This window comes from Castor canadensis, chromosome 8, assembly GCF_047511655.1.
Source record: "Castor canadensis chromosome 8, mCasCan1.hap1v2, whole genome shotgun sequence".
NCBI lineage: Eukaryota > Metazoa > Chordata > Mammalia > Rodentia > Castoridae > Castor > Castor canadensis.
In genome coordinates this window covers 17,401,680-17,415,851 of record NC_133393.1, presented here as the reverse complement: position 1 = coordinate 17,415,851, position 14,172 = coordinate 17,401,680, and the positions used below count along the sequence as shown (strand labels likewise).

At 41.9% G+C, this 14,172-nt stretch overlaps 1 protein-coding gene across 1 annotated transcript in view; it reads left to right on the top strand.

Annotated features, from left to right (window-relative positions):
* Window positions 1-14,172, top strand: part of Dnah8 (dynein axonemal heavy chain 8) — a 343,384-nt gene that overhangs the window by 260,959 nt on the left and 68,253 nt on the right. The window contains exons 78-82 of the mRNA XM_074082285.1: window positions 1,054-1,306; window positions 1,425-1,615; window positions 7,373-7,494; window positions 11,557-11,675; window positions 13,055-13,257. Coding sequence (XP_073938386.1) covers window positions 1,054-1,306; window positions 1,425-1,615; window positions 7,373-7,494; window positions 11,557-11,675; window positions 13,055-13,257 — 888 coding nt within the window. The remainder of the gene's footprint in view (window positions 1-1,053; window positions 1,307-1,424; window positions 1,616-7,372; window positions 7,495-11,556; window positions 11,676-13,054; window positions 13,258-14,172) is intronic.

Sequence of the window (14,172 nt, the reverse complement as noted above, 5' to 3'; positions counted from 1 at the left end):
AGGCTGAGGCAGAAGGATTGTGAGTTCAAGGCCAGCCTGAGCTACACAGCAAAACCCTGTTTGAAAATAAAAATTTAAAAAGGGATTATGGATGTAGCTCATTGGTAGAGTGCTTGCTTAGCATGTGTGAGGCCCTGGGATCGAGTCCCCAGTGACCCCTCCCCCTCAAAAAAATATGCTTAGTGAAGTCTTTTCATTTAACTTAATTAATTGCACTGCTCCTGCTGGTGAAGTCATCCGTCTGTCTTTTGGCCCAGTGACTTCTCCCACCCATTCTAAAAGTCAGCAAGGACAGCAAAGGGCTGTTCCCTGGTCCAGTACCAAGTCACGATATCTTTGCAGTGAGGTTAATCACAGATTGAATTTCCACATTAGACACTGCATGCTGGCCAGAGTAACTCAGCACTTCCTGTAGTACTCGCCTGCCTCCCAGAGCTCCAGGCTAAGCCGGAGTGCTGCTGTTTTCAGACATGGTAACCATGGGCTCAGCACATCCAAAGTGTCTTTCTGTGTCTTGAAATGAATTCATTGCTGCAAGCAATAATGAGAGGAAAACTAAAAGTGAAATAAGGGGGATCTCTTCCTGGTGAGACACTTCCACTGTGCCTGTAGAGCAACCTGGGTCATCTCTCGCAAGGATTATTTTAATCAGGCAGTGAGAGGAAAGAGTCTCCCACTCAATGCCAGCTCTCCAGCCTGTGTATAGAATATGGATCAGCTCATACGCTGAGACAAGTGGATTGGATAAACTGGGGACAACCACCAAGGTGACAGTGGGGATGGAAGTGTGTCACATAGGGAGCATCTGAAACCACTGGAGCCATGCTCATTGTCTCCAGACATTTGAAGAGCTATCAAGTGAATCTGTTGCATTTTGCTACAGATATTAGGCAGAGTGGGATATGGGATTTAGGCACTGGGTAGTAGGTGAACTTTTGAGGTCTTAGGCTTCTAGTACCCTGTGGAAATTAAATTGGAACTTAGCAGTATTAGTTCAGAAGTGATGCATCCTGCTTTCATCTGTGTCTTTAGTTTTCCTGTTTTGACTTTTAGGTTCCCTGGTAGATGATGAGTCTCTCATTGGTGTCCTGCGAATCACCAAGCAGACAGCAGCTGAAGTTAGTGAAAAGCTACATGTGGCTGCAGAAACGGAGATCAAGATTAACATGGCGCAGGAGGAGTTCCGGCCAGCAGCCACCCGTGGAAGCATCCTCTACTTCCTCATCACAGAGATGAGCATGGTCAACATCATGTACCAGACGTCACTGGCCCAGTTCTTGAAGTTATTTGACCAGTCCATGGCCAGGTGAGTCCTCACTGCCTTCACAGCAGTGACCCACCAGGGGCAGCTTCAGAGCTTTGATGGTGTTTCTGTTTGTTCAGAAACTGCCTTTTACCTCTTTGATTTTTGTCATGACTTGCAGATCTGAGAAGTCTCCATTACCTCAGAAGAGAATTATAAATATTATCGAGTACCTGACATATGAAGTTTTTATATATTCAGTCAGAGGTCTGTATGAGAACCACAAATTCCTCTTTGTACTCCTCATGACCTTGAAGATTGATCTCCAGAGAGGGACAGTTAAGCACAAAGAGTTTCACACTCTCATTAAAGGTACAGAGTTTGGAATCTGGATGTGTAGAGGATAATGTTTTTGATATGCTCGTGATATACTCTGAACCCATTTCTGTGATACGGTAGGGAGATTGTGTCCTTGTGAAGGCAGTGTTCTTATAATGTCTATTTTTCTGATTTCCACGAATGTTTCTCTGACTTCTTAAGACTCAGGTATGTGGTAACCCTGAGATAATCTTTTGTTATATAATTATATTTGGTTTGTTCATTGTTGCCCATGCTTAAGAGAACCAATTACCAAAGTCTTGTGCTGGTGATAAGCTCACTTTTCCTTCCCTCCCTCCTTCCTTCCCTTCCTCCTTCCTCCCTTCCTTTCTTTCCCTCCTCCCTTCCTTCTTTCCCTTCCTTCCTCCCTCCTTCCTCCCCTCCCTCCTTCCTCCCCTCCCTCCTTCCTCCCCTCCCTCCTTCCCTCCCTCCTTCCTTCCCTCCCTCCTTCCTCCCCTTCCTTTCCCCTTCCCTCCCTCCCTCCCTCCCTTCCTCCTCCTTTCGTTCCTTTTCCTCTTTCCTTCCCTTCCCTGCCTTCCTTTTCTTTTGTGACAGGGTCTTGCTGTGTAACTCAGGCTACTCTTAAACTAGCCTCAGCCTCCCGAGTACTGAGATTAAGGTGTGTGCCACCATGCCTGGCTGGCAATGAACTTTCTTAAGCAAGAGCATCATGATGCTTAAGATTGTAAAAAGGCACACTTGTATTTCATCTTTGGAGTTAATCTTGTTCATTGCTTATCTCTATACTAAAAAGTGTAATCAAGGGGACAAAAGAATGGTATTTCCATTTCAATTTGGTTTCAAAAGTATTTGTTGAGCACATAAATGCTAGTGTTGGGGACAGAAAGAAAAACCAGACAATGCTTTTAAAATAAATAATAGTCTCAAGTAGGGCATGTGATTTACATCTGTAATCCCAGATTGAGGAAGGGGGATTATGAGTTCAAAGCCAGCCTGGGCTGTATAGTGAGGTCCAGACTAGCCTGGGCTATACAGCAAGACTTTGTCTCAAAAAGAAAAAAAAAAAAAAAACCTCACAGTGAGGTTAGAGATAATTTTAAAAAATAACTCCAAAGCTAAGAAACAAAGAGTTGAGTCTAAAAAGAAGGAGTGATTACATGTGGTTTATGAAATCAAAAAGGGCTTCTGGAAAAATACCCCTCTATAGGTTGAGCCATGAGTCTGGGAATTACTTGATATATGATAACATGTTCCAATCTTTTTCTTTTTCCTCTTGCTCTTTAAATATTATTTGACAAATAATTTTTCTGGTGACCTTCAGCCCCCCCCCAAAAGAAGTGATATTTGAAATGGACCCTGAAAGAGAGGTAGAAATGAGGACTGCACTCCATGCTGAAACAGATCAGCGTGAAGATGACATGAGTAGTCTGTTTAAATATCATATACGGCAACAGTCTAGTTTTGTGGAAATGCAAGGTGGCTATGGAGGGACAATGGAAAATAGGGCTATACATATAAATGGGTGACTTATTTTGGAGAGCCTTGATTCTGATAGGAAGAGACTTTCTGGATTTAGTAAGAAACAGGGCCTTATGGAAGGTGGTAATGTGATCAGTGTCATCCTTTAAGAAGATGAATCTGGTACTGGAGGCATGGCTCAAGTAGTAGAGGATCTGCCTACCAAGTTCAAGGCCCTGAGTTCAGACCCCAGTACTTGAAAAAAAAAAAAAAAAGGTGAATCTGGCAGACATGTGTAGGATTAGAAAAGAGAGCTTTATGGGAGTCTCCTTCAATCTTCCCAACCACAGGAAGTGCTTCCCCAATCTAGAGGAAAGATAATGTGAATATAGAGGAAGAAAAGGACATGAGAGATCCTGGAGGTAAAATGCCAAATGACTGGATAAAAGAGCCAGGATGGGCCGGAAATGCACCTGAGACTTCCGGTTTTTGTAGAGATTTCAGTCTGGTTGGTTGAAAGAGAAACTGTCCTGAGACTGTTGGAGTAGGGGTTAATGAATATTATTTGGAGACCTAGTTTCAGTCAGAACAGGCCAGATTTTGCTGCCATAAAAACAATCCCCAATTTTCAATAACTCAATGCAACAAAGGTGTACTTCTCATTCACACTTCCTCTCCAACGTGCTCATCATGGCCACTCGGGAGTCCAGATTGTTTCCAGAACCTTTATGGTGGAGAGATGAGGCAGCGTGTGCTGGCTCTGAAAAGTTACTCTGCAAGGACACATGTCACTCACTCTCATATTTTCTCAGCCAAAGCAGGACACATATCCACATCTAACTTCAGCGAGCAGCCAAATGCAATTCCCTTGTGTTTTTGGAAGACCTGGAAATCTAATGCTGGTGAACAGCTCTGGTAATGACACAGACTTGCTGATCTTGAGATAGCCAATCTCTCACTCGGACTTGGAGTTGCATCCCTACCCCCACAGAGGAGTCAGGAGCTTTGAAGCACATGGGACTGTAAGAAGCAGTGGCAGCAAAAAGACCTCACAGCTTGGGAGAGCCATCCATCTGTGAGCCATGGTCTGAATGTATATGTCCTCTATATTCATATGTTGAAATCCTGACCTCCAAGGTGGGATCTTAGGAGGTGATTAGGAATGGAATTAGTGACTTTATAAAAGAGGGTGACTGAGAAATTACATGACTCACCATGTGAAGACACAGTGAGCCAAGAAATGGCCTTCTAACGAGACACTGGATTTACAGGGGTCTTGATTTTGGACTTCCTGGTCTGCACAACTGTGAGAAACACATTTCTATTATTTTTAAGCCATCAATTGTGTAATGTTTTGTTACAGCAGTCTAAATGGAATAAGCCACTGTGGAAGGGAAATATGCTTTTGAGTCTTATCAGTGAGCTGTACTTCCAGAATTTCATCTACCAACATGGCCCTAGGAATGAGAGAGCTATGACATAGAAGAGGGAACCCTAGCTTCTCTGTCCACAGCGAATGGCGGGAAGGAAAGGAGAGTCAGAGGTAGAGGAGGAGGTCATATGCAGAGATCCTCATCTCTTCCCTGCCTCTTCTTCTGAGGTGGGAGCTGGAGAAATATCAAGATGGGTGCTACCCCTGCCTGCCCCGCTGCCACATCCTCTGTGGAGACAGCATTGCTTTGTGATGGAGGGGAGTGTCTCACTCAGTGGATGAACCTGAGGTTGGGCAAGCAGGAGTGTGGCAACCTGGAAATGTGGAGAGGGCTGGCACACAGCAAAGACCTGGGTTCCAACATGAAGCTGCAGGTCCAGAGTCAGTGCATCAGGGCCAGGAGTGAGAGCTGTGGATTGCAGCCTAGGGTCCCTATAGATTGAATAGGATTCTTTTGCAGCTCAAAGGACCTAGGGACCCAGCCAGTGACAGAGTCACCTGGAAATGGGAGAGCAGATCTGAGGCATCCTCTTACTAAGACACCGTTCCCCCCTCTCCCCACTGAGCAGAACCAGCCAGACAAGAGCTTTTACCTAAAGGGAGTGGCCTCTTTGAAAGAAGGTTTATAAATCAGCAGAGACTGAGAAACATGGCAATACCAAGGGGAGGGGATTCCTTAGTAGGATTAAATTTGTTATAGAAAAATAAAGACAGTGCACACCTGGGTTGTGGTGGGAGCACATATGTGACCAGAAAACTGCAGAGTTGGAGAGAACCAGATTGTACAGGGCCAGGAGAGCCAGAAAAAGGAGTTTGGATTTAATGTAGTTGGCAATAGTGAACCATCGAGTGTTTTATGAGAAGGGATGTGGCAGGAACCATAGCAGTGCTTTAGGAAGATTAATTTGGAATTATATGATAGGTTGATCGACAGAAGTACAATCCATTCCACAGTAAAAGAGTGTTTTGACTTAAATTTTGACTAAATTATTTTTTTAGAAGATACCATGACTCAGTTTTTAATTTAAAAAAAAATGTGGCTCTTAGGTGGTAGTCTTTTAAATCATTGTGACCCCAATACTTAAGGGGGAAAATAGTTATTTATTGTAGCAGTCCTTATGTGTCAACTACTCCTTGTTTTCAGCAATATTTGTAAGGTGTCTGTGACTTTCTTCTTTAACTGAGAATGTCAGAATTGAGAAAGGAATACTAGAGATAATCCTGCATTATAGAGCAATTGATATCCCTGTTTCCCCTGCTTGGTTATTTTAGAAAGATATTTCTTTTGCCATGGATAAAAAGATACCTTGGAGTATCTTCTAAGTGGGACTGGATATGGCCCTTCCAAAGGTGGGGAGCATGTGAATTGATGTCACAATAACTGCTGGTGATCACATGGCTCTTTCTATGGGCCAACACCATCCTAGTTTTCCACACGTACTTAATCTCACAGCCACTAACTAATCTGGTAGATTCTATTCTACCCTTTTGACAGATGAGAAACCCAAGAGAGATTGAGTTCCTTGTCCAGGTTTATGCAGCCTGTAGGTAGCATGGCCAGGATATTTTGAAAGAATCGGATAGACTATAATTATTCTGGGTTCGTTTATGTGTACAATATATCTGAAAACACCAAGGTAGGCTATCTGTCTTCTGGAATCTTTAAAGTTTATGGTTACATGGAAATTTTTCTTTGGAAACAACAAGCAGGAAAGGGACAAGTTTGGCTCTGTGTTAGAGAAGCAGCATCTGAAAGACTGCAGGTGGCTTTCTCCAGTTGTTGCTTCGCCTAACAATTAGCAATAATGGTGCTGGAGCAAGGGAGCAGGGGGCAGGGCCATGAGAGGAGGGTTTTCCTTGTGTCTTGAAGATGTTGTGGCCCTCAGCACCACTAACCCCCAAGTCCTCAGTACTGGAACACAGAAGTCTCCAAGGAAAAACTACTTCAGTTCATTCACCTTCTTAGGAAGATGCTAGATAGAAGAGCAAAGACCTGTGGTACCACCTTGGGCTGATACATGAAGTGAAAGGATTTGGTGAAATCTTAAGGAGGTCTATTAGATTTAAAAGCTCAAGAATCACTGGTTTTGTGTACATCTGAATTAAGTAACCATGGAGCTGGAGTTAGGATACATCATTACTAAAAACATTTTAGTAAAGGACTTTGAAATGAAAATGTAATCACACATTTCATTGGAAAATGCCCACCGTGGGTCTGCCCATTGGAACTGTGATTTCCTTCAAATGATGAGCCATGCAGTAACTCACATTCGTCACTAGCCTACAACCTCTGTGAGAGCAGGGACCTTGCTCATTTTGTTCCACTGTATCCCCAGTGCCTGGATCATGCAGATGCATGAAGAGTACTCAGTAAATATCTAGTGAATAAGTGAGTGAATAAATGACCTGACTCCCCCCTAAAAAACCCAGATATGTGATACCCCACCCTCCCTTTTCTCTTCCTTCTTCTTTCTTCCATTTACCCAACCATCTAACTTGATAAGAGATAGGATTGAATATCAAACTTCTGACTAAGAATTGATAATAAAAATCACATATGAAAAAAATGAACAGTTCATTGACATAAAAATTTTCAATTTCAGATTGTTAAAACAGATAAAAAGGCAAACAACCATAACCTGCCTGAGAAAAATTCTCTGTGGGGAAAAATGACAAAGAATTGCAGTCATGTTTTATAAGATGGTATAAATCAGTAAATAAAACACTAAGACTTGAAGGAAATGTACCCAAAAAAAAAATTACGTTTTCTGTAATATGATTATTTTCCAATTTTCCCATATTTATGTAATGTGGTTATCGTGCTTTTATTATTTGGAAAATAAATTTCTAAAAATTAAGTGTGAGCTGACGTGATCCATGTGTCTGACATGTGTCCCCAGGGGGTGCCGCTCTGGATCTGAAAGCCTGCCCTCCCAAGCCCTTTCGCTGGATCCTCGACATGACATGGCTGAACCTCGTCGAGCTGAGTAAACTTCCTCAGTTTGCAGAAATTATGAACCAGGTAACAAAGGGCTGAAAAGCACAGATGTGTCAACCCAAAGCACCCAGGCTGTTTTCACTGGGGCTTCCTGGTGACAATTCCTTCCCCTCAAAGCATCAATACAAGAGTGTGAATTTATCAGGGCATGGTGGTACACACCTGTGATCTTAGCACTCAGGAAGCTGAGGCAGGAGGATTGCAAGTTCAAGGCCGTCGTAGGTTATGTAGTGAGACCCTGTCTCAACAACAATAACAACAAAAAACAAACCAAAAGACAAAATAAGAGTGTGGACTTAAGGTGCTGTGGCAGGGGGGAGGTTTGGACAGATAGATCTCAGGGGTAACCTTTTCCTGGGTGCAGAGAACTATCTTCCTGTGTGGCAGGCATGGCTCATTTTTATTTGCCTGCTTGAGCTGGTGTTAGAAACAGAATTAGAGAGTAGACCCTTTTGTCATAGACTATTGATGTTACTTTTTTTTACTTCTACCATGTACAAATTTGAGTTTAAGGAAAATTAAGAGGTTGAAGTACTTTAAAAAAAAATCAGTCATTTTAATGATGGAACTACAAAATGGTGAAACATCATGGTGGAAACAGAATAAAGGGGGTATGGATTTACCTGTTGTGGTTTTTTTTAAGTTTGGAAAAATGTAAATTGGTTACTGGGAATCAGTTATGCAAGGCAGAATAAAGATAGCTGTTTATTTCTGGGGTCTGCTGTTTCAACTGGCTGTCACTGATGGCACCTTCACCTTTCCAGTGACCAATGCTGGTGGTCATCTCCTCTGTGAGGATGACTGACAAAGGTGGCCATGTTGGATTTCGTGTTGGTAGAGCCTGTGCTGTGGCCACAGTGTACTATACTAGCTGTGACTAATCTAGCTGTGACTCTTCCTATTCAGCTGTGGTTGGGACAGTGTGAACTGGGTACAGTCCAGGCGTCCATCTCTGAGTGGATAGCAGGCTTTGTTTTATGGCAAAGCCCCCACTGATGAGTCAGTCCCTGAGCCTAAACAAATTCTTGGGGGGAAAATGGTCTTAGTTTGGTCAGAGACCAGATAAAGGACATCTTCAGATACCTCTGGAAAAATCACTCAGAACTGGTGCCCTCCACTGATGGTTATATTGATGTAAGGATATTTATCACTGTATGCCTCTCTCAGTTAATGCTAACTACCCCGGTGCAGATTCTGGTGGCTGTCACCTATTCTGAGATGGGTTCTTTGCAGTAACCCTGTAAGGAAGTATTATTGACCCTACTCCATAGATGAGAGAACTGAGCTTCAGAGATTAAGTGCTTGCCCATGGTCACATAGCCAATAAGTAGCAAAACTGTAGCTTGACCTCATCTCATTCGAGGCCATCATGAGTTATTCTCTCCTGCTTCTCTTACACCATCAATGGGTCAGAAGTGGAGAAGAAACCATTCCCAGAAAGGCTGTAGGAATTCAGTGGGGACCTGCCATCATGTAGTCGTGGGTTGTCTGGCCATCAGTCTCCCAGCTGAGTGGGTGTCAGGAACTGAAGCAAAAATAACATCATGCTCACCATCTCTAGCAATAAAGGAAATGCAAATTAAAACCACACTAAGATTCCACCTCACCCCTGTTAGAATAGCCATCATCAGCAACACCACCAACAACAGGTGTTGGCGAGGATGCGGGGAAAAAGGAACCCTCCTACACTGTTGGTGGGAATGTAGACTAGTACAACCACTCTGGAAAAAAATTTGGAGGCTACTTAAAAAGCTAGACATCGATCTACCATTTGATCCAGCAATACCACTCTTGGGGATATACCCAAAAGACTGTGACACAGGTTACTCCAGAGGCACCTGCACACCCATGTTTATTGCGGCACTATTCACAATAGCCAAGTTATGGAAACAGCCAAGATGCCCCAGCACTGACGAATGGATTAAGAAAATGTGGTATCTATACACAATGGAATTTTATGCAGCCATGAAGAAGAACGAAATGTTATCATTCGCTGGTAAATGGATGGAATTGGAGAACATCATTCTGAGTGAGGTTAGCCTGGCCCAAAAGACCAAAAATCATATGTTCTCCCTCATATGCGGACATTAGATCAAGGGCAAACACAACAAGGGGATTGGACTTTGAGCACATGATAAAAGCGAGAGCACACAAGGGAGGGGTGAGGATAGGTAAGACACCTAAAAAACTAGCTAGCATGTGTTGCCCTTAACACAGAGAAACTAAAGCAGATACCTTAAAGCAACTGAGGCCAATAGGAAAAGGGGAACAGGTACTAGAGAAAAGGTTAGATCAAAAAGAATTAACCTAGAAGGTAATACCCACGCACAGGAAATCAATGTGAGTCAACTCCCTGTATAGCTATCCTTATCTCAACCAGCAAAAACCCTTGTTCCTTCCTATTATTGCTTATACTCTCTCTACAACAAAATTAGAAATAAGGGCAAAATAGTTTCTGCTGGGTATTGAGTGGGGGGAGCGGGAGGGGGTGGAGTGGGTGGTAAGGGAGGGGGTGGGGGCAGAGGGGAGAAATGAACCAAGCCTTGTATGCACATATGAATAATAAAAGAAAAAGGAAAAAAAAAATAACATCATACAGTAGCTTCCCTGGCCTTGGCATCCCAGGCCAAGGAATGTGACACCTGGACATGGTCTGTGCCAATAGATGAGGGCCAAGTAAAGGCACAGGAAAATCTGGTGATGGCAAGGGACTGGATGTCATCCCATTACCCATCACCGATGCAGTTCATCACAAAAACTCTGTTGTGGTTGAGGCAAAATTGGCAGGTAGAAGGCCAGTAGGCTGAGAATGTTCACTTGCCTTCTCCTGCCTCCTCCTTGTGGGCCTTTGTGAGGCCTGTAGAGGCGCTGTGGGCAGCAGTGCTCCAGCATATAGGTGGTAGGGTCCTGTTAGCTGCAGGTAGGCTGACTTTATTATGGCATCAACCAGGGAGAGCTACTGAAATAACCAGGAAAAGAATGGCAGTTGTGAAACATTTCAGAAACCCCCCTCCATCTCCTAGGGCCCTAGGGACAAAGTTGAAGCAAGAGAATTGCAAAGTGACAGTTGTATTAATGATTTGCACCCTGTCCATATCCTATATGATGAATTATTCACATGATAAATGCCTCTGGGAAGTTTTTAATCTCTCCATGTCCCAATACAAAAATAAGGATAATAGAAATAAAAGCCAATCCATAGGTCTGGTGCGTAGTACCTACGGTATGAATCTTGCTGCTGCATGTTAGTGCTTACCATGGAATTTTCAAAAGTGCTGACAAACACCGTTTGACGAACTCAGCCTGATTGTTGCTGAGGAGCCACAACAGGCTCACCAATCTGTGATTTTATAATTAATCTTGACAGCACTTGGGCTGCAGAGAGCACTTTTTAATGCCTTTAAAAATCTGAGGTCCTTTCCATGCTTCCCAAAGAACAGACATCTGAGAGCAGCTCTTGGAGAGACTGTTGCCATTCTCCATTCTCAGCTTTAAGTTGTCACAGTGAGGGGTCACTAGGAAAAGTAAGTTTTAAATTTGTCATCTATTTCTCTTTTTAAATAGAGATCAACCAAGCCTCAATTCAGAGGCTTGGAATGATCAATAATCAGTGTTTCTCAACTGAAGGTAATTTTGTACCACCCCAGGGGACACTTAACAATGTCTGGTGACATTTTTGATTGTTACAACTTGAAGGGAGGGATACTACTGACATATAGTGAGTAGTAGAGGCCAGAGATGCTGCTAAAGGTCCTATGATGCCCAGGTCAGCCCCTTTCTCCCCACAACATTTGTCCATCCCCAAATGTCAATAATACCAAGGTTGAGAAACCTTGCTTTTCCTGATGAACCATTTTGTGTCATTGATACATGACCCTAATTTTAGTGTACAGTGTAGACAAGTAATGGAAAACCGAAAGGGAATAGTATGCTGTATCCATGGTCTTGGAGTCATTGACTCTGAAGAAAAATACAGTCTTGTTTTGCTTTATCACTGACACGCCTGTGAAGAATGACCGTCTTAGGCTGTTCAGAATCTCCAGTCACATGTAGGCTTACGCTTGCTCACTTGGCTTGTTTCCCCAGATATCCCGGAATGAGAAGGGGTGGAAGAGCTGGTTTGATAAAGATGCCCCAGAGGAGGAAATTATTCCTGACGGGTATAACGACTCTCTGGATACCTGTCACAAGCTTTTGCTTATCAGGTGAGAATAGGTGTTATCAGGCCTGAAAGTTCACTCATCAAGAGTCACTCATCATGTCATTAAATTACAGATCTTACCCTTAATGAGTTGACCTCACTCTTTCCCTATAGGTATTATAAGGAGGGTGAATGTAGTGGAAATAGTATGTGCTCATGTATGAAAATGGAAAAATGAAGCATGTTGAAACTATTCCAGAAATGGAGGGTGAGGAGGGAAAAAAACTGAGGTTTTAGAAGGCAATCTTCAATTCCTTGACAAGCAAAATACATTGTGAAAGTGACAGGAAAAGGTGTATTTTGACAGTGTATTAATGATAGTGCTTTTAGCAAAAACATGAAAAATGTTTTTATTATTCACTTTGTTCATTTACTGTTGAGTGAATCAATTGCTGTTGAATTTAATTCTTTAAAAAAAATAGAACTTATAAAGTTACAAGGTGATTTGTTTATAAGCTAAAATTCAATTTTATTTGAGGAAAAACCCCAAGAATATCACATAATTGAAATATATCAATGTTATTCTGGCTACTAAAATGAAAGCAAAGTTTGAAACGGATGTTAAGGAAGAACATTTCCTCACTGTCTTACTAGATTTGCAAGGCATTTTTGAGCTTTGCAAATCAGTGTGAGTGTGCATGTCACCGGGGAAGGAGACAGAATGATGGCATTATGGGAAGATGAGACTACTAGAGGAATAACAAATGATGTAGGGTTATTTTGGAGCAGTTCTTGTCTTTCCTAGTGTATACACCTGACCTTGCACTTAGAAAAAGTTGCCTCCTGGATATTATCACCCTTTAAGAATGCTCAGCGTGGTAATGATGGTGACCTCATAGTCTACAGAGCATGGCAGGTCTACTTGGTTTTATTGAAACATACTGCTTATCCTTTACCTATTGTCTTAAAACTGGATCTATGTTAAATGAATAGAGTAATCTACTATGAAATAAGAATCTGTAGAGCTTGTCCAAGACCTAAAATATTAAATGTCCAATGGCATTTTTAATGTGTCTGTGTGTATAGATGATTGTGATATACAGATGTATGACATAAATGCTTGCTGACTACCTTACTCTTGACCTATTTGATTTATTGATTCTCCCTCTGAAGAACATGAGGCTTCAGAGTCTGTGGCAAGGACACCCTCTTTTTTGACTTGGCCCTACTCCTTGCCCATGCCTGACACCAAAACCACATGGTTAAATTTGTGCTCATCTAAGGCTAGGAAACCTCCCTATCCCTCTTACACAGACTTCCATAAGGGAGAATTAGCTTGTTGTTCCTTTACTGATTAAATATTTGTTCTTTACATGTGCAGAATCATATAGGATAGAAACGAATATCCTGAATTTATTTCCTCTAATTTGCATTCATTTCTAGGTCTTGGTGCCCAGATCGTACTGTTTTCCAAGCAAGAAAGTATATTGCAGATTCATTGGAGGAAAAGTACACAGAGCCAGTTATCTTAAATCTGGAAAAAACTTGGGAAGAAAGCGATACCCGAACACCTCTCATTTGTTTTCTGTCCATGGGATCTGACCCCACCATTCAAATTGATGCGTTGGCCAAGAAACTGAAGCTGGGTATGATTAGCAGTCTATGAAATTTAACAAAACCTCCATGTTTTTGCTCTGAATTTTGCCTTTCATGATTTCATAATAGGTTCTTAGAAATATTCTGCACAATTGAGTTAGAAAAAAATATTAAGCTTCTTCCTCTTTCATCCCTTCATACCCCCTAGGGTAAGGATTGTGATACAGGTTATGTTTGTGAAGAGAAGAAAAGTTGTCCACCATATTTAGGTTTCTCTTTTTTATGCTGCGTGGGTAGCAGATTGGCAAGAATGAATACATAGGAGCAAAAGTTAATGTTAGCGCCACGCTACATAAAATACCTCAAACTGTATTTTGTCACAAATCGAAAAACTATAACCATTATTGTAATAAATAGGGATCCATTCATTCATTCATGCTTTCATTCAACAACCAGTTAGTGCAGGTCATATGCCAGATTACAGAACAGAGACAGATACAACACAGCTGGGGATGGCAGGCATTTAAGTGTAATTGAAGACAACGTGACAACTGCTATAACAGATGTCTGTACAAATGGCTGATCACAGGACTCACAGCTCCTCAAATTTCCTAGGAAAGAATCACATTATAGATTTTTTGAAAAAAATAGATAACAGGTTTTAAAAATTAAAAAATTTTACCAAGTGAGACAAAATTATTCCAGGGAGATGATGCAGAATATGGAGTTATAAACATATAAGTTGAGACTGAGTCAGTGGGACTAAACGACAAGAATGCATAGTCCATCCTTCTAGGATTGGGCCATCCCATAAGGCAGACTGTCTGTCCTTTATTCCTACTTTGAAAGTCTAAATGTTGTTGGCATTACTGTTTGAGATTTTCTGGATTTAGATCTCTACATCTGTACTTGTGGAGTTAATTCATTCAGGTCTTTATAATGGTTATAAAAGTGGTTGATTATAA